General features: G+C 37.3%; 9 protein-coding genes across 9 annotated transcripts; 5 read left to right on the plus strand and 4 right to left on the minus strand.

Moving 5' to 3' along the window:
* Positions 1–2,736: 2,736 nt before the first annotated feature.
* EV154DRAFT_503929 (uncharacterized protein) lies at positions 2,737–4,325 on the minus strand. Its single transcript, XM_051600974.1, has 2 exons — positions 3,898–4,325; positions 2,737–3,835 (listed from the first exon to the last, which is right to left on the minus strand). The coding sequence occupies exons 1-2, from the start codon at positions 4,252–4,254 to the stop codon at positions 3,227–3,229; spliced, it is 966 nt and encodes a 321-aa protein (XP_051459143.1). The 5' UTR covers positions 4,255–4,325; the 3' UTR covers positions 2,737–3,226.
* Positions 4,326–5,253: 928 nt separating this feature from the next.
* Positions 5,254–6,316, plus strand: EV154DRAFT_601391 (uncharacterized protein; the record flags this gene model as incomplete). The annotated part of the gene is made up of 5 exons (XM_051607227.1): positions 5,254–5,661; positions 5,714–5,846; positions 5,905–6,014; positions 6,081–6,121; positions 6,190–6,316. The coding sequence occupies 5 exons, from the start codon at positions 5,254–5,256 to the stop codon at positions 6,314–6,316; spliced, it is 819 nt and encodes a 272-aa protein (XP_051459144.1).
* Positions 6,317–6,399: 83 nt separating this feature from the next.
* EV154DRAFT_503932 (uncharacterized protein) lies at positions 6,400–7,630 on the plus strand. Its single transcript, XM_051600975.1, has 2 exons — positions 6,400–7,093; positions 7,163–7,630. Exons 1-2 carry the CDS (start codon positions 6,434–6,436, stop codon positions 7,223–7,225), a joined length of 723 nt encoding a protein of 240 aa, XP_051459145.1. The 5' UTR covers positions 6,400–6,433; the 3' UTR covers positions 7,226–7,630.
* A 235-nt stretch (positions 7,631–7,865) lies between these two features.
* EV154DRAFT_480001 (uncharacterized protein) lies at positions 7,866–8,433 on the minus strand (the record flags this gene model as incomplete). Its single annotated transcript, XM_051598303.1, has 2 exons — positions 7,866–8,130; positions 8,267–8,433. The coding sequence occupies 2 exons, from the start codon at positions 8,431–8,433 to the stop codon at positions 7,866–7,868; spliced, it is 432 nt and encodes a 143-aa protein (XP_051459146.1).
* Positions 8,434–10,857: 2,424 nt separating this feature from the next.
* On the plus strand, positions 10,858–13,202 carry EV154DRAFT_585598 (Six-hairpin glycosidase-like protein; the record flags this gene model as incomplete). Its single annotated transcript, XM_051606765.1, has 2 exons — positions 10,858–11,590; positions 11,659–13,202. The coding sequence occupies exons 1-2, from the start codon at positions 11,155–11,157 to the stop codon at positions 13,200–13,202; spliced, it is 1,980 nt and encodes a 659-aa protein (XP_051459147.1). The 5' UTR covers positions 10,858–11,154.
* A 95-nt stretch (positions 13,203–13,297) lies between these two features.
* EV154DRAFT_418037 (uncharacterized protein) lies at positions 13,298–14,988 on the minus strand (the record flags this gene model as incomplete). The annotated part of the gene is made up of 3 exons (XM_051595822.1): positions 13,298–13,689; positions 13,776–14,850; positions 14,908–14,988. The coding sequence occupies 3 exons, from the start codon at positions 14,986–14,988 to the stop codon at positions 13,298–13,300; spliced, it is 1,548 nt and encodes a 515-aa protein (XP_051459148.1).
* Positions 14,989–16,501: 1,513 nt separating this feature from the next.
* Positions 16,502–20,254, plus strand: EV154DRAFT_503939 (uncharacterized protein). The gene has a single exon (XM_051600976.1). It carries the CDS (start codon positions 16,536–16,538, stop codon positions 20,238–20,240), a length of 3,705 nt encoding a protein of 1,234 aa, XP_051459149.1. The 5' UTR covers positions 16,502–16,535; the 3' UTR covers positions 20,241–20,254.
* Positions 20,255–21,967: 1,713 nt separating this feature from the next.
* Positions 21,968–23,671, plus strand: EV154DRAFT_503940 (putative hemolysin). Its single transcript, XM_051600977.1, has 4 exons — positions 21,968–22,238; positions 22,305–22,557; positions 22,617–22,783; positions 22,854–23,671. Exons 1-4 carry the CDS (start codon positions 22,037–22,039, stop codon positions 23,624–23,626), a joined length of 1,395 nt encoding a protein of 464 aa, XP_051459150.1. The 5' UTR covers positions 21,968–22,036; the 3' UTR covers positions 23,627–23,671.
* EV154DRAFT_503943 (FYVE zinc finger-domain-containing protein) lies at positions 23,616–25,195 on the minus strand. Its single transcript, XM_051600978.1, has 3 exons — positions 24,398–25,195; positions 23,891–24,333; positions 23,616–23,841 (listed from the first exon to the last, which is right to left on the minus strand). The coding sequence occupies exons 1-3, from the start codon at positions 24,880–24,882 to the stop codon at positions 23,729–23,731; spliced, it is 1,041 nt and encodes a 346-aa protein (XP_051459151.1). The 5' UTR covers positions 24,883–25,195; the 3' UTR covers positions 23,616–23,728.
* Between the last annotated feature and the right edge of the window lie 182 nt (positions 25,196–25,377).

The raw sequence follows: 25,377 nt of genomic DNA on the forward strand, positions 1-25,377 counted from the left end.
TGGGTGTGAAAGTTAAATAAACACGTAACATACGCATGTCCGAGTATTAGACGTATTTGAGAAACCAAGCATCCAGAGGTATTATACTCAATATTTAATGTCAGATTACCCACGGATGGTATATTTATGGCTGTTCCATATTTTATACGGACCGTCAACTGCAAGTGTCGGAAAAAAAGCAAGTTACCAGAATTATTTGGTTTAGATGCTGATCCATTTGTTCTGAATACTTTCTAGCATTGTTTACCTTAATGGAATGACTACTATTGAGTATATTTACTGTTACAGAGTGTTATGTCGGCTTCCCATAAGCCCATACTTGCTTTGTATGCTGTGCCACATTGTATACCGCCCATAGCTTTCTTAATTTCTAAATAGATAGTCTCATTATTCAGATTAAACGAAGATATTAATGTAAAATGTAGCTATTCTTATGCGTTGTCAGGCATTCGTTTTTTCAGAAAGACTATTTCTTGCAACCGTATTTCGTAGCTTCATCTAATATAACTGTATTTGCAACGTAATCAGCAAAAATTAAACTACTATCCTGGTTTTCTCGAACACCAATAATTAATTATTTTCCAATTGATTATCTTTCCACTGTATGCATACGTAATCTCTGTGTAGCATTTTTAGTAAGGTTCGTAAATACCAATTCTCTCTCCAACATTTGTTTTAATCAAGCCAGTAAATATATTATATTCAAAGCTTTGGTTATAATAATGTAACCTTTTACTTTAAGTGTCTGGAAAAGGAGAGAGAGAGAGAGAAGTAGACGATGTCTCCATTTTGTGTAATAACTTTTTCGAAGTGTTGATAAATTTTGCTATCAAAACGATGTTTGTATGTAATATGTCGCTCTTCCATTTTAAATAAAAAGACGCAACCGATGTAGTTAATTAACTCATATTGACGTAATATCAGTCCTTGCTTATCATTTTTATCAAGTAGTACTCCTTTTTCTTTCTTTCCCACTATTTTTATTTGAAGAGGATATACTGTGTACTATGAAATGGCTAATTTATCAAGAAAACTTTGTAATCTCGAATCCGATTTTATAATCCATTTGAATGGGCTTAAGAAACACTTGGAAAGCCACGAGTTATTAAAGACCTGTTCCACTAATCCTAACTCTGATATCAATTCTAAATAACGTTATCTACTAGTGACTGCTGTGGCATTATTTCCTTAATTCATTTCTAATCATTAAAACGGTATATATATGGCAAACCTTTGCGAGATTTCTCAAGGTCGCCTTAAAGGCCATCTATCAATGTTTAACGACAGGCCGCGTGTTTATCTCTGCATATTTGCGTTTTATAATAATCGCACTGGTATTTGTGCATATATTCAGAGGCAGCTTTATGTTGCATGGGTGTCCTTACGAAGGCTACTTTTTTAACGCCTTTGGGATGGTTAACAGGAGACTTGCAGAATGAACATTGTGCAAACGATGTCGACAGACTTTTTTATTTGTTTAAATAAAAGAACAAATTAGCTTTGGGCTCTTACCTCTTGTAGACAGCCATCAACTTGACATTGATTCTATTCAAGTGAGCAGGTGGTTGCTGGACCCAATAACATTAAAGCAATATCATAATATATTTAAAAGAGCAAATTAAAGCCGGCAGATGTAACTGATATACATACCCCACAAAATGAAGGCGCGCTAAAATGAAATTATTCTTACAAATGCTCAATAGTCGCGTAACGTTAAAGAAGAAAAATGCGTCTACCACATATGGAAAAGTGTAGAGTTTTTGATCGCGTCTCCTGTTTTTGAACGCGTCAATAACGCATAGTATTCGTTACGAGAGCTAAATTAAGTAGCTTGGTTAATTTAGCACGAAACCACCAATGAAACCTTTTGTAATTTTTCACCCTGTTTTCTTTTTAATAGAGATAACTAAGAAAAGGATTGTAGCAATATCCTGACTTTTTTTTTTTTTTTTTTTTTTTTTTTTTTTTTTTTTTAAAAAAAAAAAATCATTTTGTAATAACGCGACACTTTTTGGATGAATATGATAACCACTTATACGGGGTTCCTATTCGGATGATGTACGCCAAGAGAGACGATAAGATGAGGGCCGCTTTTCCGCAGTCAGTTCTGGATGAAAAAGAAGAAAAAAAAAAGCTATTTTGATTCCCAGAGTCTTCTGACATGGATGAGCCCATCCATTCTTTTTTTGTTGTTGTTGCCGTCCAGTCCGATCTGCATTTAGAATGACTAAAAAAGTCAGCCGGTCCTTTCAACTTATGATTATCTCGGGAGAGGGGGGGGGGTAACCACACCTATTCCAAAGGTAAATCCGGTACTTGGCACAGCGCAGTTTTGATCCAAGCGGAGACATGCACTATCTTAATCCTTGATTTCCATGCTGTGGCACTGCCCAAAAGCAAAAGGGAGCGGAGATTTCTTTAGGAAAAAGGGAAGATCTGTTTGTTTTTTTTAATATGAATTATTCGAGGCGTTACGAGATACATTGTCACACATGAATGATGGATTTTATTTCTTGTGAAAAGTGGCAAAAAAAAAAAAAAAAAAAAAAAAAAAAAAGCAACATTTTACTTCTTTTATTCCACACAGTTAATGGGGTTTCAAACCTTAAATAAGTTGGAACAGTGTCAATGGGAAGATGCTTCATAAAAAAAAAGACCCAAGTTACCGGGAAAAGAAAAAAAAAAAAAAGCGCGGTGTGGTACACATCGACATGGAAGAGAGAGATACAACGACACACAGCCACAAATGTATAAAACCTGTTTTTTATTTATTTACGAAATGGAGTGATTAGCGATTTAGCATGTTTGATGATTGGTGCGACATAAAAAAAATGATTTTCTGGAATCTCAACGGCAACAAAAAGTATGGAAAGAGGGGATAAGGGGAGGGGGGATAAAAGGGTATTTTTCGTTGGTTCCAATGAACCCGAGTAAAATATTACAAAAAAGGGTTATTCCGTCGTTCAAGGTGTGGCAAAACTGGGTGGACCCATTTATAGAAAAAGGGTTTTTGGGAAAGAGAGGACTTTATTCATATTTGACAGAAAAGTAGGATTTTTGAGTTTTGTACATAAGGTATGTGTTTGTTTGTGTGGGTCGGTGAGTGGGGTAAACTGTATGTATGTATGTAATAGTAGTAGTAGTAATAATAAAAGGTAGAAAGAAAGAGAGCGTAAAGATGGTATTTTTTTTTTCATAGTAGTGGTAATGGCAATAGAGCAGTGATTCATAACATGTTGAGCTGCTCAGTAATAGCCGCTTTGTCAAAGCCGGCATCCATCAAATTTTTTACAAGTTCGGCCTTGGCTTTGACTCTTTTCGTCAACTCTTTCTCAATGAGCAGTTGGTCTCGCTCCATTCGTTTCTCCCTTAGGAATTTCAACATGTCTTGAGATCGCTTCATTCGCCCGGCTTCTTTTTCACGTGTTACTTGAAGCAGAGACTCGGCCAGTATGTTGTCACGTCTGCTGGAGTCTGTCGCGATGGAATGTATTGATGTAGGTGAAGGTAGGACACGTGGTAATGGTCTAATAATAACGGGTGTTTGTTGTATGGTTTGTGTACAAGGTAATGATTGTGTCGAGTGTGTTGTACTAGCTGAATCGGATGTATTATCAATGATCTGTTGGTCACTGGAACGACGTCTTCGTTTGGATATTGGTGACATGCTCGATTCTTCTTCTTCAAAACCGTATTCTTCTTGTTTGATATAAAATAGCTCGTCTTCTTCACTATGCATAATACTGCTAATCGACATTGGCCAGGCTGAACTTCTACTACTGTTGAACACTTCATTTAATGCATCCCAGTAAGGAAATCTCTTAAGTAGTTCCTCTATTTTTTTTTGGTTGTCATGATGAGTGTTTCACATTAATATAATTTTTTTTTATGGTTACCATGGATGCCTTCTTCACTGGCGCCGGTATCTAAAAGTTTTTTCCCGTCAATTTCTTTCCATTCACGAGCCAGACGGTAATTGCTTTGTAAGGTGGATATTTTAGAAGCAACGTCTTTGGCGAGTCGATGGTAGATGCCGACTTCTCTCATTTGATCGATAATACTTTCGAGTAATGATTTTTTGGGTATTCTTTCACAATCATCACCTTTCCATTTTGCGTAATTTGCTTTTTTTGATAACCAGTTCACAAGTACATCCATGGAAGATGGTCCGCCGTTCACGCCGTCTTTCAACCAGCTTTTATAAGGTTTCTTTCCTTTAGATGTTGTCGAAGTATAGGGTGCCATCATGATCATTATTTTTTTTGTATATGTATATATTCTTTCGTAAAAAAAAAAAAAAAAAAAAAAAAATGAGAGAGAAAAAAAAAAGAAAAAGAGGGAGGAAAAAAAAATTAAATAAATACCTAAAAAAAAAAAAGGTAAAAAAAACAGCACACCAATCATCCGTCGATCTCTTTCAGAAAAAAAAAAAAAAAAAAAGCTATTTCTGCCCTTGATCGGCCTTTCTACTAGTTTTTTTATTGGTTCCTTTTTTTTTATGTGTATAATTTTTTTTACATGTTATTTATGTTCGGGACACGGTTGCAACTAATAATGTTCATCTCTTTAGTGTGTGTCTAATTGCCCTTGTTTAATATTAATTAGGTTTTTTAGGTGATGGCTATATTTAGAAGAACAAACGCTTTTTTACAAATGGCGGAGTCTCTATTTTTTCTGCTGAATTTTTTTTTGTGTCGATCTTTTTTCATAATTCATTTTTTTTTGTTTTATTTAAAAAGGTAAAATAGTCTAGAACAGCCCTTTTTAAAGTTATAGAACGAAAATTCGGCAATTTTTTTTCCTTTTTATATATATCTATACAAAAAAAAAAAAACTAAAAAAAACGAATGATGAATTACTGTATTCCTTTCTCACGCGCTAACCCAAATGAAGTTGCTTTAAAAGCGATTGTGTCTTGTTTACAATCAATGCCCTTTTTCTTATTTATTCCTTTGTGGGCGTAAATTAAAAAAAAAAAAAGTTTACTTTTATGGGATGTTCCTTCATTTATTCACACGTTAAAATTGAAATAGATACACGTTCTTTTTGAACAATGTCAGTTATTCACGCGAATTACTTTTTTCAGCCAATTGTTTGTCCCCCTTCTCTGATCTCAAGATCGACACACAATGACGTCACACACAATGTTAATTTAACATGTAGCAGTAGTTAAAATAAAGAGAGAGAGAGGGCGAGTTGTGAAAGAGAGATTACATGATTTCTTTTACCTTTCTTTCCAGAAACAATAAACAAATGACCCTACCTCAGAAACGACCTTTGGTGGCAGAACAGAAATCGGTAGCACCCGTCTATGAAGCTAACCCGAGTAGTATTAGTCTTGCCTATACCGACACTGCTAGTATCACTTGTCTAAATAGAAGAAGCCCGTTTGAATGCGTCATTTGTTTAGGCACTTTCAAGATTAACATTCCTCATGGCACCGACGGTTGCCACCACAAGCTTTGTAGGGCATGTATCAGACTCTATTTCATAGATGTCTTGAAGGATAAGCATTACGAGACGTTTGACCGTGTGAAATGTCCTACGCTTGGCTGCAAAGAGACTTTTATCACTGATAAAGTTTTGATTAATTTTTATACCAAGGCAGAAATCAAAAGATGGTGGAGCTCAGCTATTACCAATGCTTACATGGACAATAAGGTTTGCCCTAAAAATAGTAAGTAAAGGATAGCTAATCAAGCAACTATTATAGATTCAATGCCCTATGCCTGGCTGTGTTGCTATGTTTGACGTTCATGATTCATTGACAAGACAATGTACGCCTGTTGAATGTTACGAATGTCATCGGGGTTTTTGTGTAGCCTGTCAGAGTCCATGGCATCCTGGTATTTTATCTTTTTTTTTTTTTTCAAATTCCTCCATCTAAAATAGCTTATTTTTTAGGCGAGATAAAAGTGTTTGATGACGAAGCCGAAGTTATCAAAACCCTAAAGAAGGCCGAAAAGAACTTATGGTGTCGCTGTCCTAACTGTTCACGTATTGTTGAGAAAATGGTAACAAAAAGAACAAAAGAACAAAATGTGCATGTATTACGTAATCAACACACCTATTCTTTTTAGAGTGGTTGCTATACCATCAAATGTATTTGTGGCACCTTGTTGTAAGTTTATATTTTTTAACCTAATTTTTTTTTCCTTTTCTGTGTCATCTTATGCCTATTGTCTCCAGTTGCTATCGTTGCGGTGGAAAGTCAAATGATCACACGTGTCTCAATGCCTGTCAGAATCTATCTAACGAACGTTTATCTGCCCTCCGCAGCTCCATGTTTGCAAATCAAAAGAAACCTCGAGTTTAAATAAAAAAATTCTTCTTTGATTAAAACACCGAAAAAAATATAAGGTCTTTTTTCTAAAGAAAAAAAAAATTCTCTTTTCCCTTTTTTTTTTTTTTTTGTTGAATATTTATTCATAAAATGACCAATACAGCAAATAATAATAGTTTGACAACATCAGATCATAAAGTAGAAAAGTTACCCCCACCCTCTGCCTTGTTTGATCCAAATTACTTTTACAACGGTCAAAGTGCAGCCATGATGAATGAACCTGTCTCACCCAATTCAAGACAAGTCTATATCCTCCCTCCTCCCTCTTCATTACCTGGTTACCACTTGCCACCACCACCAACATCAACATCAACAGCAGCTGTGGCATCAACAACATCAGCGGCGACAGGCAGTCCTCCTTCCGCAGCACAAGTAGCTGCTACACCGGCACCCACAGGCTCAACAAATAATGCTTCAACGCCTCCTGCTGCCTACTACTATCACCAACCCACTGAATATCACCCCCAATACTACTATCCTAGTCCTGTAAACACACCCGGATTGAAAAGAGAGTCTTCCAATTCCATCATGAATACGAATACAACAACCAACACTAAAAAGAGATACAAAAAAGCAAACGATGATATTTCGGCTGCCGCTGCTACTTTAGCTTCCTTTGCCTCTTCCAACGACGATGATGATGATGACGAAGTAGTGAAGGATCAAGTCGTAGTCGTATCCAAAAAGAAGAGACCCTACAATAAGAAATTTAAAGATGATGCTAAACAACAAGAAAATCAAGTCTTAGAGGTAACATTTCTAAAAAAAATTTTTTATTAATAATAAACTGAAACTAAACCCAATCAATTTTTTTTATAGGCGGCTAGAATTTTAATGGACATTTCAAGATGCGTAGTGCAACAAGTGCGTGTCGCTCATTAGCAGCTCATGCGTCGCTTAACCTTAAATTCCACACGCACACACACACAAACTCGCACTCACACACACGCACACGCACACTCACACACAACAAAAATAAAAAAATGTAAATATCCTTGGCCCCCTTTTCCCTTAATTGACAAATACTATATTAAAAAATCGGTCCTAAATGGACGGTCATAAAAATAAAAAAATTACAGTAAAGATGGTTTTTTCAGCCAACCTTTTACGCCCATGTTGTTTAACATATCATCTATTATTCTACTTAATTTTGTAAAATAATATGAATACTTGCCTCGTAAATATCCTTTACTCAAAATCATCGGTTTTACAAAAAAAATCAATCGGTCCCAAAGGGCCGACTGTAATATAAAGTATGTCAAAAAAGGTTGTTTTAAAGTAACGTTCTTTAGAAGATATATTAAATACCTTCAAAACTATTTATATGTGTTTTTTTATTCAAAACTTCAGTAAAATGATAGATATAGCTATTAGAGCACATGGCCTTATCATTACACGCACAACGTTTGAATGCTTTTTCGGGATTAAATCGCCGCTTTTCACAAAACTCGCAAGTCTGTCTCTTGCGCTTTAACATGCTACCAAGAGCAACGTAGGCATGTGCTCCCTCAGCATAACTGCTTCAGGTATGCACTGGTTCTGCCTCAGTTGCTTGCACAGAACGTTCCGTATTCTTTACGGTAACAAGTAAAGAGTGTGCAAGTCTGCTTTCAAAGTCGGAATGGAAGAGTCCATCCCGGTTGCACCCCCCAGAACTTAAAGTAACTGAAGGCATTATCTTCCCTAATGCCAAATCCAAGCGACAGGAAACAAATCTCAAGCGGTAGGTTTCTATAATATTATGAAAAGATATTATGCTGTCTCTGCGATTGTTGTTCGCATCGACACTGCCTATAATAATAATAAAAAAGATGTGTTAATTAAGCTGTTCTTTGGATTATATGGCTGCATATTACTCTTATGGCTTTCATTATCATGAAAAGCTTGGGGACGGGTGATTGTAACAATTTATTCGTTGTTTACCTTGTACGCATGTGGTATATTGTATGGCACTGAAGAGCTACAAGATGATACCAAGATCTTGGCTTTCTCAACCTTAAAACATGCAAAGATGTTGTAACCGTTGTGATCCGACTTTTACATGGCGACAGAACTACCATGTTCAGTACTAAGACACTGTATGATATCATTGCGAGGCCTGCCTTGAGGCCAGTACATTTCCTTGGCTACCTGCATGCTTGAATGCAATCCATGGTCCAGCAAAACGCAAGCTATTTCTGGGGAGTCAAACCAGGAATCTCCAATAGTCGTTCTACCTGAAGAACCAAGGCTCGCATAAACGTTTCAGTGTGGCAATCAAGTTTCTATTAGCATCGTCATACTTCTTCTTTACAGGATCACTTATTGTATCAAGTTGGATAATGAATTAAGATGGGGTCGCAGATCTTCTTAGTTCTTGTGTATTTACAGAATTCAGCCGGACCAAGGTGTTTTCTATGGACTGAATGTTTATGTTAACTGGTAGAATGTTCATTCTTCTGGTGACTACTCTTACAAAATTGGCAATACCAGCATTTACGAGCAAGCTTGCCAAATAAGCATATTTTGTTTTTAGCGTATATTGGTAGTCCCGAAAAGGTCTCCTCCATTCAAGCTTCAACATTATTAGTATGGCTTAAGAGAATCGTGTTATTATTTGGGGTAGATACCAGGGCGTAGAAGGCTCACTCGATTAGGTTGGCTGCAAGTACAAAAGCCATTGAGAAAGGTCACTCTATACAAGACGTCAAAAATCATGTCAACTGGAGTCTCATAACAAATACGTTCGAGAAATTCTATTACAAGCCCACAGCACAGACTTCGTTAATTCAATTTTTCACTGGAAAAAAATATCACATTAGGAGACGTAGTGGAACCAACTGATATTGATTTAGGATCGACAAACAAACAATATGTTGGTGAACCGAAGTCGAATAGTCTTAGATACCTACCCAGGTTACCGTTGTTTATTTAGTCCTTGATATATCAAAAGGTCTGTAGTTAGTTTAATTTATTTCTCCCTAGTAAAAAAGACATAATATAAATATTATGCTTAGCGAGAAAGACATAGAGAAGGAAGGGAAATTCAGGGCCCTCGCAAGGACATCAAACTATTTTTTAAAGAACCCGATTAAGGTCTGTTTAAATATAGATTTTTTTTTTTCATGAAATGTTACATTTTTCTAAATGTAATCATTAAAATATAATCGTCCATATAAAGACGATTAAAAAGAGTTTCAATTTTTTGTCAGTGCGAATTGTTTTGTTAACTTTTGGTATCGTTTCTTGTCAACTGAGGCTTTAAGAAGGAGTTTTTTGTCACTCACTTCTTCAAGCGCTGCTATGATTTTGTGGTTTTTTCTTTTTCTTGGAGGCATGTTAAAAATACTATTAGGGGAAATGTTTAGACCTCCGTATTTTTTTTTAAATATACCACTTGATGCCAAGAACCAGCAAGCCAGTCTGATAAGGCTTATTTACAGTCCAATCCCAGCTATTTACAACCTGTCTATCCAGTGAGTTATTAAAAAAAAACCCCAAGAACTCAACTTGGGAGTGGTCACCATCGTATAGCAAAGACTAACTGTAGCTGCAAATATTGCAAGAGTTGTAATGTGTCTTTTTTTTTTCTAAAAAAAAAAAAGAACCAATAATTTAGTGTTTCTTGAAAAAAACCACAAAAGTAATTATATACTAACCTTTTAACTTTCATCCAAAAAAAAAGGGGGTATGTTAAAGTAAAAAAGTCTAAAAAGGTGATTTAATTATAAAAGTGTGTGAACGAGATTTTTGTCATTATGATAGTTGTCTATCAGCGTTTCAGCAGAAGCATGTACTGATAGTAAAGCATATTTTGGGAAAAACAAAAATCGACCATCCTATGAAGTTAAGAAAAAATCAAGATGTTTCGGTATGTCAATCGACGTAAATTTTTTTCTAAGACTTATGAGCAGACTATCATGCGATTTGTTTTATATAAATACGGAGGTCTAGACACTTTCGAAAGTATGTGAGTGAAAAAGCGCGTTAACACTTGTGGCGTCATATCCATACTCCGAATGTTTAAATCACCCCTTATTTTCTTATGACCTTATTATACACAAGACATTTTTAACAATAAAGGTTGAATAGACAATCAGAATAGTCATAGTGATTTTTGCTGTTGCTTAGATTGTTGAGACAAGCGAGAAGCTTGTGATATGACTCTTTGGGAACATTTTCTAGTGTCGTGTCCTGGCTGTCTGCAAGTTCCACAAAGCTCTGTTCTTCTTTCAGCATGCTCGAAAGCGGAGGGATTTCTTCTGTTCATTTCTTCTCGCAGTAACTGTTCTCTTTGCAGTGATTGATCACATAATTTACAAGAGTTTCGTTAGACGTAACTCAGGTTGGGAAGGGGTAGGAGTAGCCAAAACTTCTAAAGCTTCGTCTTCGAGATCTTCGTCGAGATCAGCGTTGAGATCAGCGTTAAGATCATCTACATCATTTTCGCTTTCAATATTTCTTCTAGTTCCAAAGGGGAGGGACCCCTGAAAATCGTCTTCAGAAGGGTAAGAGGTGTTTTAGGTGGATAAAGGCACTGAAACAATAGAAGTTCAGATAAAATTTAAGTGAAATCAAAATTCGCAGTTTCATGGGTGAGGGAGTGAAAATAACAATTCCCCAATTGAAATTTGAAAAGCGGCCGATTATTTCAGTAAAAAGTGACCAATTGACGGTATAAACCCTCCATCACCTATGGCTTTCTAACCGGATAATTATTTTTGACATTTTTGAAAGTCTCCTAAATAAATACCTGCCAACTCAACTATAAAAATGAGAGAGAGAAACGCCCTTCATTTTTCCATTTATCTCCATTCTCCCATTATCTAATCATGCAGCTCTCGTGGTTATCCTATGCCGTGGGTTTGGTGTCCTTGACCTTGGTCAATGCAGCTAATCCGTTGCCTGGAAGTCCATTGATGCATCCTTCCAAAGGTCCCTTAAAGGGCCCTTATGTCGCTCCTACCACACCCAAATATGATTATGCCGAAGTGCTTCACAAGAGTTATCTCTTTTATCATTCTCAAAAATCCGGCGTTTTGCCTTATCAACGTTTGGCTTGGAGATCAGATTCTTGTAAAGTATGTGTGGGTGACTTTGGTGAAGATCTTTCCCGTGGTTGGTATGAAGCCGCCAATACCATGAAGTGGGGTTTGCCCTTGGGTTGGACTGTCACCCAATTAGCCTTTAATATCATGATGTTTGAAGACTCGATGAATTCCGTGGATGAATTAGCCGAAGGTCTTGAACTATTAAAATGGGGTGCAGGTAAATCATTCTTGGTAATACGTATCTGTACCACCGACAACTAACGGAAATTTTTAATCGAAACCTAGATTATATTGTAAATGCCCATTACAATGATACCTATATCGTGGGTCAATTAGGAACTTCTGCCATCGGTCCTATCTCCAAACAAGTAGAATTGGATGTTGATTTCAATTATTGGGGTCCACCGGAAGAATATGAGGAATGGGTACCCACAGGTTTACCTCACAAGGCTTATTATCTCTCACCCGAAAATCCTTCTTCCGAAATCATTGGTGAATACAGTGCTGCTTTAGCTGCTATTTCCATCACTTGGCGTAAACACAATGAGACCTATGCAGATACCTTGATTGATCACGCAAAAAGACTCTATACCTTTGCCACAGATAACCCAGGTAGTTATGTCACTTCAAGACAAAATGCTTTCCAATGGGCTGCTTTCTGGTACCCTTCCACACGTTATGAAGATGAATTGGCTTGGTCTGCTGCCTGGATTTATGCTGCTACCAAGGATCCTTTCTATCTGGAAGAAGCCAAGAGATGGTACTTGTTATCCTCTGATTCATGGACTGAATACTCTTGGGATGAAAAGGGAGGAGGACTTCACGTCTTATTGTACGCCATTACTAAGGATAAAATGTTTTATAATAATGCCATGGACTACTTTAACCAGTTCTTACCGGGAAGCCCTAAACAAATCGTCAAATTCACACCGCGTGGTTTGGCCTATATCGAACATTGGGGTTCAGTCGGTTATTCCGGTAATGTTGCTTTCTTGATGATGGCCTTTGCCAAGTCTATTGGCTATGAAACCGATGAATCCAAAGCCATGACCACGTTTGCTGTGCAGCAAATCAATTACGCCTTGGGTGATTATGGGTACAGTTGGGTTGTGGGTTTCGGTGATAATTACCCTTCCAAACCTTATCACAAGTCATCGTATAACTCTTATATCGATTATCCCATGCGTGGTCAATTCCAAGACAAGGTGGAGGATGATTTCTCTCAGTCCAAGACCAACCAACGTTTCATTCTTTACGGTGCTGTGGAAGGTGGTCCTAATATTGACGATACTTGGTATGATGATCGTTCCAATTATGAATACTCAGAAGTTACCCAAGACTATAATTCTGCTTGGTCAGGTGCTATTGCTGGTTTGATTGACTTTTATGGGGCTGAAAAGTTCGAACCATTCACCGATTGTGATTTGGATTTGGGTTGGTCCCATCCAAACGCATCAGAGCCGCCCGCATGGCCTGAGGATGATTGTTATCATACCTGTAATAAGGGTTGTCCACGTGGTGAGATGAAATCTTCCTATGCTTGGAAATTATTATCGGATCCTCAAGACAAGATACATGAACATTTGGAGGTACTTTACCCAGGCCGTGGACTTGCTAAAGCAGCAGCACTGGATGGTAAAACTGTAGAAGATTTAAAATCCATGGGTGTTGTTGTAGATAATGTTCAACAAGACGGAGATATAAGTGGTGCTTCTGATACTAGTAAACAAACAACAAGTCAAGCCAAACGTACAACATCATCTACTTTAATACTTTCTTTCACTGTTGTCTCTTCTGCTGCTGCTGCTATTTTCGCTTGGGTCTCTTAGAAAAAAAAAACTATATATATCATTCCCCCCCCCCACAAACACACACCCATTGTTCATTATTATTACTATTATTATTAAAGAGGCAAAATGTCTAGTTATTTTCTACCTCGTCTCTTGCGTTGACTTTTATTAATTACAATATGATCCGCCCAGTCATTGGATTCATAGCTCATTTCTTCTTCACGCGAAACCACTTGTTTCGTACCCCAAACTGTACGCGGACCCGAAGGAGCGCTTTCTTCCGCTAGTGTGGGTGTGGATGCCATGGAAGCAGATTCACTAAGAGCCAATGATAGTTGGTCCTCGCTTTCCTGATGAGATAAAGCAGGACGATACATGGAAAAAAATGGATCATTTTCCATCATCTGTCGCTCCGTTTCATGTTCTTTTGCTACATGGAGCTTTTGTTTGGTTTCTGCTTGCTTTCGCTTTTGATCCTCGCGTCTCTCTTTATCCTTTCTCTTTTTTACACGCGATGACAATTCCTCTAATAATCCCAAGATCAGTTTCTTATTGTCCCGTTAACTCTTAATTTTTTTTTTCTTTTTTTTTTAGAAAAAAAAAAAAACTTACGTTGGAAAACTGCCATGGTTTGGGGAGAGACGATTTCTTTTACATTGATCTCCAAAAATGTGACATCACAAGCAAGCGGTAAGTGGCCTAAATATTTACATTTCTTTCTCAAATCCTCTGTCAAGGTGGATTCTTGTACACTGGTTGCCTGTACTTGTAATGTATGCGGGAATTGTTCGTACTCTCCAAACTCGTGTTTCAAAATTCGAATATCCAACGGATGCAAATACACATGCTGACCATCCACAGCCTGATAAAAGTAAAAATCTGTAGCAGGTGCATTCTGATGTGTACGTTGTTGTGTTAATTGAGTTTCTTCATGCGACTGTTCATATGCCTGGGGTGCTTCTTCCGTTCTTTGCATAATCGTAGAAGGTGCCTTTCCGTTCTTTTTCGAATACTTGATCACGGCTTCAAAAATCATGTCCCAGGTTTGAACAGCCAATTGTACCTCGTTTGTCGTAAGTTTCAATTGCTTGATCTTCTGACGCACCATTTGCTCGCTTTTCTCAATGTAGGCAATTTCCTCGGTCGAACCCCATCCTTTAGCATCATCCATCGCATCCTTCAATTCAATACAATCACGTCGGTATTCCGCTTCTAAATAGTCAGGACTGGCCAACATAAATCGGGCAAATTCCATAGCACCCGGTGTAAAATGCCATGGGATGATGGGTGTGTCTGGCTTAATATAGTTGTAGATAACATTAGGAGGTAAAGGCCATGTATCGGATAATGGAAATGCTAAAGTTGTACGGTTGGCACGTTGCATTAATGTCATATCGATACGATCCCCTTCTGTTACACCACAGGCCAAGGAAGCCATACCAACAGTTGCACTACGATGATCTGCTACGGCATAAGGTTTCATGATACGTACAGGCTTTAAATCCGCTTCGTAAATAGAGTCCCAGCAAATGGGACATTTACGCCATAATCGTTTTTGGTTTTCACGGAGTGCAAGGTAGTGTAGTATACAAGGTAGACAATAGATGTGTCCACATTTCGTAACACGCGCTGCATTCGGAGGAGACAAACAAATTGGGCATGATTGACTTTCAGAGGACGAAATGAGCTAAATAAGAACTGCATTAGAAAACTCATCCTTTAACAGCAATTTACAGTGTTTTACCACTTGTTCAATTGTATCCCAATCAAAATTTATATCAGGGTCTGATAACTGATACATGTAATTTCCTGATGCATTTAACATGAATCGAAAACTACGTAAAAAAAATAAGTTTCTATTTCTTTAAAAGAGTTGTGGGCTTACTTTGCATTGATAAATCTCTCCTTGTTAAACGGTTGATAGGAAGTCGCCTTTGATTTACGTAAAACGGGCATGGGCTCTTCTTGTCGTTCGGGAAATGAGAAACTTAACAAATGGTTTAATGAGACACGTCCTTTTTTATCAGTGGATCCATCCAAATTCAACTCATTAAAGCCACGAGCAACTTGATCTACATTCTTGTTTCGTTTTTTCTCTATACACTCATGATCAGTTTACTTTCTTGTTTGTTAATGTATGCTTCTATTGTCTTACGTTGTCGTTTTTTAGGAGGATTAGAATTGGTGCCGGGAGGTACAAAACTGGGCGCCTTGGCATTCATGTTGGTATAAGAATTAGATAAAAACAATTGTTTGGAAATGCATAAAGAAAATATGTGTACAAAAATAAATAAAAAACTATCTCGCTTTCGCTTAATGTTTGCTACTTTAAAGAAGAGCAAACAGGCTAAACAGTTTTTTTCCGCGCCAAAAAAATATTTATGAGAAAACGGAGTGTTAAAACGACTGGTTTAAAAAAAAACGTAACCAGTGATTTGCTTTTCAGTATGCAGAAGTACATCATACCTTTTCCGTATAATGTATCACACTAATTATGTCATTTAGCATCTCTCGTGAAAACCTCAAAATATCAATGATTTCTTTGAAATAAATCAGCTTCCTTTAATGTAATTAAGATTACTATTTCAAAGTACTTTTTAGATGTAATAAGGGTTAGAATTTCTATTCATAATCGCAATAACATCAATTACTAGCTCCAATGATGTTATCACCCCCCCCTAGTATAACTCTTCTCATACTTGGGCAAAAAAAGTGTATAAGATTGTCGTCAACTTTCGGGTCGGATCCAATTGCTGTTGAGCTGTGCGTTACTGATACTACTGTTAAAAGGAGTTGTCTTGCTACACAATCTTGTGGTCTTTTTTTATGCGGGAAGAAACTTTTTTTGTCCTTTAAAGTTCTATTTAAGCATAGTCTAGGATAGAATAAAATACAGTTGGACTTATGAAGGCAGAAGAAACCACTATTTCTATTTGTTTAAAAGATGTAATGTACGCAAAAAGAGCAGTTACATTTTGCTCAAATCGCTACGCAGTCAGTAAAAGCACGAAGAATAGTAATATAAGTATTATTCCTAGCGTATGAGGTTACAATTATGAAGAAAGGCTATTTCTCATGAAGATCCCCTTACTTTGATGTGACTTAATTCACTGAATCGATATAATGTTTCTTTAGAAGTTTCACTAAAATTACTATTTTTATTGTTATATTCGTATCCGAGAAGAGCTATTCTTTATCGATTATCTTCAATTGCCTTAATCCTTTAGCTCCTGTCACAAAAGTCGACTCAATTAAATTTACCCAATAAAATACCTTAGAAATCTTGGTGCACTATTTCAGAAATTCGCATTTCGTCACACTGCTTCAGAATTTCCTATTTTCTCTTCTTTTTTTTTTCCTCTCTTTACTTCAATGTCTAACAAGGTCGCTCATCAAGATAAAAGACATGACCTTAGTTTGACCTTAATATATCAATCGCTTCAAAAACCACACTCCTCAACAAGTGTTGCCTGTCGTCACGATCTACACACGGCTTCGGTCAAACAACTTGATTACACTCTACGAAAAATAAAAAGTTATACGAAGCAAGCGACTTGGCCACCTCGTCGGCTTGTACGTTGCCTTGATTATATTTTCACTCATGGGTTTAAATCGTCACCCGATTTACAAGATCTTGTTCAATTACCATCACTCAAGGCCTGTGTGCGCTGGGTTTTGACTGCAGTAGACGAGGAATCAGAGTTAGGCACCGTGAAATTCATTTGCAACTTGCTTGAAACGCTTGCTACAAAGCTACCTGATTCTCCTTACACAGTAGATATCTTAACCGAAATAAAGGCACGCCATGGTCCCAAACTACTTTTAGACGGGTCTAATCACGCTAACCATGCTGTCCGTACTTATAGTATTAGAGCCTTATCAGCCAAATTACAGTTTTTTGCCAAACATCTGATCACTTTAGACGCCTATGCAATATTATCTCAATCCCTGTTCGACATACCTAATTTATTGCACCTCTTAATGCTGAAGCCGCCTGTATCCGATGCTTCACAAAAGCGAGCAGAGTTAGAACAATGCATCATGACTTGTCGACTGTTAGAATCGATCTTTAAATATGAACAATTAGATCAAATTTCAGAACAACGAAAATCTTTTGCGGATTCCCAAGTCTTTTTCAAACTAGTATTTGTATGGCATCAGGTATGTCATCATGAATACGCTATCTTGATGAATGATCAGGCACCTCTCAAGATCAAAAATGAGCAATGGTTGATTTATTCACTTACGACCATTATCCAAAAATGCACATGTATATCACAAAAGGCTGCTAGTTGTGTAGCTACAGAGGGGCCTCGCTCTCAATGGCAGCCTTACATGACTTTACTTTTACAACGTTGGATTCGTGGCACTTGTTGTTCAATGAATACCGTTGTAATTACACAAGCTACTTTAAACACAGAAAAGAGCATACTGAAAAAGCTTTTGCAAATATCTTTAGATATGGCGCCAATTTTACACCACCACATGTTTTGGCAAGATTATGTAGATCAGACCGTTTGCGATTTAACAAATTTTTTTATGGCCTTCATTTCACAACCCATTTTACCAGAACAAGCCGCCACAATTGGCACCCAATCCACCTTATTGCATACCAACCTCTGTATCGACGTCGAAGAGCGTGGATTTACTGTCACGGGGGAAATGCTAAACACACACCAAGATCTCCTTGTTTTGCTATTCGAATCGTTTATTCAACATGTGCAATTAGCGTCTGTTGAATTCATAAAGTTGATATCAGGCCGCGTTGCTTGGTGCTTAAAATCCATCTTGAACGTACTCTTAAAAGCCAGTCAACTAGAAACCTCGGGACTTCGTACACGTATTTTGAAATTGATCGTGTTTTTTCTGCACTATTATGATGCTATCGATATCCTAGCCACTTCCACCACATCAATCTCTCCCTATGTATGGGGTCCCACCATTGAATTGGCCAAAAATGGATTACTGACAGCCATGTCACTCTCTCTTGACACCGATCTTACAACTCATCAAACCAATGTTATCTACAAAGCTAAACGAGCATTTGTATCTCTCGAAATGATTTCGACCCACCCAAGGGCATGCGAGAGATTGGTGGATTGCAACGTGCTACAGTTGGTTGATATCTCATTAATACCATCAGGAGATATCATGGAAAAGACATCCTCTCTATTGGCTGTGTATGCACTATTTGTTAGATTTATTGCTGCATTATCAAGAAGAACAGCGTTTGTTAGAACTCGGCTAAGAGATGAATGCAATTTGTTTCCAATGATCATGAAGCTGTTACAAGAAGCCATTGAGCATAAGGAGGCAAAAGGGGATGATACGACTATAAGACTAGGCTGGACTCATGTCATATCCAGCTGTTTATTAGTAGTAAGTTCGTTCCAATACGATGATGCTTCTATGAGAATGTGGCTTTCTTGGATTCAAGGGGATCAGAGTGATGACACAGAGATGGCCGACGTAGATTCAACAATGCTACCCGCTTCTAAACCAAGACATGCATCTATTCTGCCTTCCATATTAACCATATTATTTCCTTGGAGATCAAAAGAATTGGATATCAAGGAGGTTTTGAAATCAAGCGATCATTATCAGGTCATTATTTTGGCAGCTCAAGTACTGGACCAGTTATCAGGAATTCCACTATGTGGTCGACAAATGATCATGGATGATACTGCGCTCAGTAATTTATCAAGCCTAATGATTGCACTTACAACAGCAGCTGTGTGCAAGGAAAAGATGCAAATAGATCAAAGTACGATGGTAATGTGCAAAGACAAAATTGAAGGACAAGCGCTAGATGAGTTTACGGAGACGATGATGACGGAGGGAGATAAACCTGCAGTGACGGAAGAATCTCTAAACTATCAATGTGCTGGATACTTGCGTAAAAGCGCGATTCGTATGTTGACTTGTCATGATAATATCCAGTTTACGATCCTCAGCGATGCATTCACCACTTTCTTTTGTTCGATGCTTCAACACCCAGCTACAGGTACCTCCCATGAATATTGGCGTCGAGCGATTTGTGAGGATTTATATGAAAAGAAGTTTTCGGATTTTATGAGTTTGTATAAATTTACAGAGGTATCAGGTGATCATGCCATTAAATTGAATGAATTTACGGCTATTGCTGTAGGTTATTCTACTATTGGGGCGACTACGGCCGAAGAATGGAATTTGGCGCTTGGTGTGTCAATTTTAGAAGGAGGAATAGTAAATAGTAAACATATCTTTGGCATCTTCTGTCAAATGTTAGTGTACGAACTTGAAGAAGAAGAAGAAAAGGTGTCTGATTCATTACTGACGTTAATTACGCCGTTCCGAAGAAATGCAGCTGCACAAGTGATGGAGAGTCTGGCGTTTGAATTCGAGATTATATGGCAAACTGAAACAGACTCGATACGAGATACAGGGTTTTCAGCCAATTGTCTGCAGCTTCAAAACCCTGTTGAAACTGTTTATTTTCGTGCAGATGATTCAAGTGAAGTGATACCAGGTAATCGACAACTTTTGCGGGCTAGGTCACCTATTTTTGAGGCGCTGTTAAGCTCTGACTATGCGGAAGAAAGCCATTTGGCATCGTCACAAGCAATCCTTTTACATGATGTAACGTTTCACGGTTTAAAGTTATTTATATCCATCATTCATCAATTGAACGACGAGTCTTCTGATGTTCTCGATACATCGATTACCCATTGGCCGGATATTGTGGAGCTGCTTCAGATATCGGACAGGTTTGGATCCACACTTGTGAAACAGCGCTGTGAACATTGGGTGTTGGATAGAGTTAAACATTTGCATACAATCACTCCACAAGAAAGGCGTATTTATTTAGAAGGCTTATTATGCCTCTATCGTCAATGTCGGGATCCAATCGAATCAGATGGCGGTATTACATCAAATACGTGGCCGTTTGCTGTCTTGACAAGAGAATCATTAAAAGCCATCAGTCAATACATGACAGAATCATGTCAAACGGAAGAATTTATTAAAATGGTGAACGAGAAAGATTTTGAGGAGCTGGATTCATTTTGTGATGGTTTAGCTTCGTTAATTAAAAAATAAATTTTTTGTTGATTGTCATACAAAATTTTTAAAGTTGTTTTGATATGAAAAAAAAAAGTTATCGGATATAAGGCAAATGATTCTGAGAAGAAGAGTCTTAATAGAAAAAAGGGTTTTCAGGTTATTCGTCTGCAAAAATCACGCTTACTTAAGACATCTTGAGCTTTTTAAAATTGAACTAATTGGAGAACAAGCCTACCAGAATGACATTAAGTTTTATGCAGACATCTGATAATATTAAACACCAACTTTTACAGCAAATATTGGATAAAAATGAAAGAAGAGAAAGTGTCTGTTTTTGAAACAAAGGACAGGCAGGGACTGGTTTATATTAGAAGGAGACGATCAGTTGGATTTGTTTGCGCTTCATACACGTATAAAGCACATTGAAAGAATACTGGGAAAATTCAAATCAGTTTTTCAATGCACATACAAATAACGATGCATTCAGTAGTGATTCTGCAATATGTGTCAATAGTGAAACTCAATTCATTAAAAAAAAAAAGGGATCACGTGGTCCACCTTTTCTGTAAGAATTGAAAGTACATTTACAGAACTATATTCAATACGTGCGTATGGATTCATAGGATTAGATCATTATTCTAAAAAAAGTTTCATAGTGATTAAGCAATAACGCAAATATATTAGGCAAGGCTTACAAACCATAATCGCTGTAGATATTGTGAACAAACGGATGTGCGACCATGGACGAAGGATATAATTTAGCAATTTTGTGTAACTGTAATAGAAGGAGTATAGTTTTTAAGCAGTAAATATTTTATTGCTATCTTCGGTAAGTGGTGCTGCTGTATAAATCCAAAGAAGAGAAAAAGGGAACAGACAGCGCCTGATTCTTTATTGACATTGGTTACGCCATTCCCGAAGAAGCGCAGCTGCATAGGTTAGTGACAAGCTGAAACGAGATATGGGATTTTAAGCAGAATATAAAAATGTATGAATTTATACCGCTCACAATGCTACTTGAAACAGTTTATTTCCGTACAGATGATTATCAGATAGTGAGGGATTATTAAGAGTGTTCTGATTATGCTAAGACGAGCTCTTTTGGCAGCATTCCTAAGTAATTCTTTTATATGTAACGTTTCACGATATAAATTTATTTATATCCGTCATTCCAACAATTGAACAACGAAACGTCTGATGTTCTCGATACATTTGATTACCCATTGACCCGATAATGTGGGGATTTCCTTTCGGATATCATTTAACTTTAGACGTACGCCTATGAAAATAGTTTGGCGGACATTGGGAGCTGGAGAGTAGAATTAAACGATTACGTAAAATCACAAGTTAAACTTTTTGGTTTGGAAGGCTTATTGTCTATAATGGGATCCAAAGTGGTATTACGTCAGATCGAAACAAGAGAGGATTACTTCAAAGGCTCCCTCTGTACATAGAAGCTTGGCAAGCGGACAAGTACATTAAAATGGTGAAAAAAAAAACTGTTGAGGAGCTAGACTCATTTTATGATGTATTGGTCTTATTAATAAAATTTACATTTTGTTGATCGTCGTACATAATTAAGGTTTTTCTTACCATTTATGTAAAAAATATGTCATGAAAAAAAAATTCATCGGATATAAGGCAGAAATCCTAATAGGGGAAACTTCTTGATTCGCAGCAAAATTGTGTTTTCAGGTTTCGGAGTCCTTTTACCCATGAGCTAAACCCAATAGAGAAAAAATAGATTTTCATTGTATATAAGGTTTTTTTTTTATTTTTTTATATTTCTAAAAACTTTCTTTTTACTTTTTATTTTTATTTCAAATAAACATATGCCTGTATCACATTTAGGTTCTATACGAACTTTAATAATTGCCGCAACATCATTTACCACGAGTATCTATGGTCACCCATTAAAAGCATTTCAACAAGAAGTAACGGGAGAAGAGCCTCCTATTGACTACACTTCTGCTGACTTCATCGAAAAAATGACAGTAGTTATGTTGCTTGTTCTTTTAGGTGGTGCTTTTGCCGGTAATAATGAATAGGCTTTATACCGCACTAACAACTACTAACTAAAAAGAATGTCGGGATTTATAGGTCTTACCTTGGGCTTAATGGGAATGGACGAAACTAATCTCCATGTTCTTATTCAATCGGGTACAGAATCCGAAAGAAAGAATGCTACCAAGGTATTGAAATTGTTAGACCGTGGTAAGCATTGGGTTTTGGTTACTTTGCTTTTGTCCAACGTCATTGTGAATGAAACTTTACCAATCATTTTGGACGGTGTGCTTGGCGGTGGTTGGAAGGCCGTTGTCATCTCTACTGCTTTAATTGTTATTTTTGGCGAGTAAGTCATAAAAAAAATTTATAAGTTATGTAACATGTGAAACTAACATTTTTATGTAGAGTGATTCCTCAATCTATCTGTGTCCGTTATGGTTTAGCCATTGGTGCCAAGACCTCCGGTATGGTTCTTGCATTGATGTATATCATGTATCCTATTGCCTATCCTACTGCTTTACTCTTGGATTACTTTTTAGGTGAATCTCACGGTACTATTTATAAGAAAGCAGGTTAGTAAAAAATAAATTTATGTGACAGAATACAGAAAGAGATATAAACACAAAAACAAATCATTTATAGGTCTTAAAACACTTGTTTCGTTACATCAATCTGTCAACTCTTCAGATGTGGACGCACTTACCGAAGATGAAGTTACTATTATTGGGGCTGTTCTTGACTTGAGATCTAAGCCAGTTTCCCAGATTATGACCCCTATTGCTGATGTATTTACACTCTCTACTGAAGATCTCTTGGATGAGGCATTGGTAGATAAGATTTTGATTGCTGGTTATTCTCGTATTCCCGTTCACGCCCCAGGAGATAACCTCAACTTTGTTGGCATGCTTTTAACTAAACGTTTGATCACTTATGACCCTGAAGATGCTCATCCCGTCAAGGATCTTCAAATCAGTACTTTGCCAGAGACAGGTCCCGATACCAGCTGTCTTGACATCTTGAACTTTTTCCAAGAAGGTAAAAGTCACATGGCCTTGATTTCTAAGGAGCCTGGAGCCAATAAGGGTGCTCTTGGTGTAATTACTCTGGAAGATGTGATTGAAGAATTAATTGGTGAAGAAATCATTGATGAAACTGATGTCTATGTTGATGTTCATAACAAGATTAGAGTTGTTCGTCGCCAAGTAGCCAACAGAAGAAATAGTCGTTTAGGCCGTTTATTGACCAAGAAGCGTGTTCCCGGAGCTCGTCAAAACTCCACTAGTTCCCACAAGGTAGTTGAACCTTATTTAAAGCCTGTTTATGGAGCTATTCCTGATGGGTCTGTCTTGTCCACTTCTCCTGATATGCACAATGGCAGAGCTGGTGAACACCAACCTCTTTTAGGTCACGAGTAGACACATACACACACATGTAAATAAATTTGTTGTTTTTTTTTCTTCTTTTTTTCTTTAATAATGATAAATATATATAAATACACAAAAAAAAATCTATAAAGTCTAATCTTGAAGAGGATCATAATGAACAGGACAACCCTTGCCTCGTTGTAGCCAATCTGCTAAGCAACGTTGATGATAGGAACACAAGCAAATCATCCTCGATATTTTATCGCCTAATAGGATTTTAGTGGGAGATGACAAAATACTAAATGTGTTTTTTACCTTGTTCAAATTCATCAAAGCAGATAGGACATTCCTCACCAATCTGACTTGAATCCTGTGATAATTCATATACAATATATCTGGGAGACTGTACAGGCGGACTACCTACATTCAGACATCGCTGCAAATGATTTTCCTGGTCATTTTTAGGCATGCCTAAAAAGGTGTGTCCACACACAGGACAATCAATCATCAAGCTCTGTGAGCTATCACTTCGTCTCATTTGATCTGCAAAAGGTGTGGGTCTTGTGCGTAATCTTCGAGTGTTTGACTCGGAAGATCTTCGGATAGGTTCACGATAGCAAGTATCGCATACACGCTGACTTTGTAAAGCAATGATAGGGTATTGTGATGTGGAAACCATTGGATCCTCAATCAATTCTTCTACTGGTAATCGAATACGATTGGAACTGCATTTATCGCACACAATTTGGCCACATCGACTATAAGATGTAACTATCAGCCCACTTATATGATATAGAAATAAAACAGCAGTGGAAAACATACCGACAATGATGTCTTCTCACTAGGAAATTAAATCGTCGATGACATCGTCTACACTCTGGTGCTTGCCTATCCATTTCCCAAACACGCTGTGATCTTGGTAAAAGTCCCACTGGACTGGTAGTAGTAGGATTTACACTGCTACTGCTTCTACCTCTACTCATCGTTGTTTGTGGTGCTGCTATAGGTGTTAATGGGCCAATCATGTCCTGTTGTTCTTCTACTTGTAACGTTCCTGTATTACTCTCTGTAGGCTCTTCATGTGTTGGTATAAGGTTAAGGTCTTCTAATTGAGTCGAGAGTAAATGTGTGTCCACATGTTCCTCTGTAAGGTCTTCTTCAGATTCTGAATCTCCCGTGTTGTGTAACCTCTCTTCAGGAAGAGATGGCTTTCTCATTAACTCTAGGTTGGGCACCCCTTCTGCGATATCCCCTTCTTCAACCTCAGTGTTATCCACCACTCTATGTTGCTCACTAATGTCTGTCATTTGCACTTTTTGTATATTAAAAAAGAAAAAAAAAAGTAGAGAGATAAAAAAGAAAAAGCTTCAGCTGACAATTCGTTCTGCTTGAAAAAAGTAAATCAAACGTGACCCAAAAATAAAATAAAAAATTGGTTGAAAATGTAGGACAACTGACGAAATGATGCCATCATGGCAGTGCGATTACAGTGAATTCCAATCAGTGATATTATAGCCAATCATGGAATTCATGCCACAAACTCTTATTAAAGTTATGAAAAATCTTGTATCTTTGGAAGGATATCGAGATATGTAATGTACATTTATATAACATCAGCACACCCAGGACCCAGGCCTACCATTACAAAATAAAATAGAAATCATTGCCTGATTGCTACTTCTTTTTCCTCGTTTTCCTCTTTTTACACTTTCCACCTTGCTAACGCATACGTTGAAAACTTGCTTATGACATAGTAAAATGATTTTTTTTTTTTGCCAAAACGACAGGCGGATGACACCCAC

Source organism: Mucor mucedo (genome assembly GCF_025094135.1).
Source record: "Mucor mucedo strain NRRL 3635 chromosome Unknown EV154scaffold_31, whole genome shotgun sequence".
Classification (NCBI taxonomy): domain Eukaryota; kingdom Fungi; phylum Mucoromycota; class Mucoromycetes; order Mucorales; family Mucoraceae; genus Mucor; species Mucor mucedo.

What these genes read in the sequence shown, in the direction of transcription:
- EV154DRAFT_503929 (XM_051600974.1), bottom strand. Translation starts at nt 4,254, where the DNA reads ATGATCATGATGGCACCCTATACTTCGACAACATCTAAAGGAAAGAAA. An exon ending in CCAGTGAAGAAGGCATCCAT is followed by an intron (nt 3,836 to 3,897) that starts GGTAACCATAAA and finishes CAAAAAAAAATA; the next exon opens with GAGGAACTACTTAAGAGATT.
- EV154DRAFT_503932 (XM_051600975.1), top strand. Translation starts at nt 6,434, where the DNA reads ATGACCAATACAGCAAATAATAATAGTTTGACAACATCAGATCATAAA. An exon ending in AAGAAAATCAAGTCTTAGAG is followed by an intron (nt 7,094 to 7,162) that starts GTAACATTTCTA and finishes TTTTTTTTATAG; the next exon opens with GCGGCTAGAATTTTAATGGA.
- EV154DRAFT_503939 (XM_051600976.1), top strand. Translation starts at nt 16,536, where the DNA reads ATGTCTAACAAGGTCGCTCATCAAGATAAAAGACATGACCTTAGTTTG.
- EV154DRAFT_503940 (XM_051600977.1), top strand. Translation starts at nt 22,037, where the DNA reads ATGCCTGTATCACATTTAGGTTCTATACGAACTTTAATAATTGCCGCA. An exon ending in TTAATTGTTATTTTTGGCGA is followed by an intron (nt 22,558 to 22,616) that starts GTAAGTCATAAA and finishes ATTTTTATGTAG; the next exon opens with AGTGATTCCTCAATCTATCT. An exon ending in TACTATTTATAAGAAAGCAG is followed by an intron (nt 22,784 to 22,853) that starts GTTAGTAAAAAA and finishes AATCATTTATAG; the next exon opens with GTCTTAAAACACTTGTTTCG.
- EV154DRAFT_503943 (XM_051600978.1), bottom strand. Translation starts at nt 24,882, where the DNA reads ATGACAGACATTAGTGAGCAACATAGAGTGGTGGATAACACTGAGGTT. An exon ending in GTGAGAAGACATCATTGTCG is followed by an intron (nt 24,334 to 24,397) that starts GTATGTTTTCCA and finishes TACATCTTATAG; the next exon opens with TCGATGTGGCCAAATTGTGT. An exon ending in CTTTGATGAATTTGAACAAG is followed by an intron (nt 23,842 to 23,890) that starts GTAAAAAACACA and finishes AAATCCTATTAG; the next exon opens with GCGATAAAATATCGAGGATG.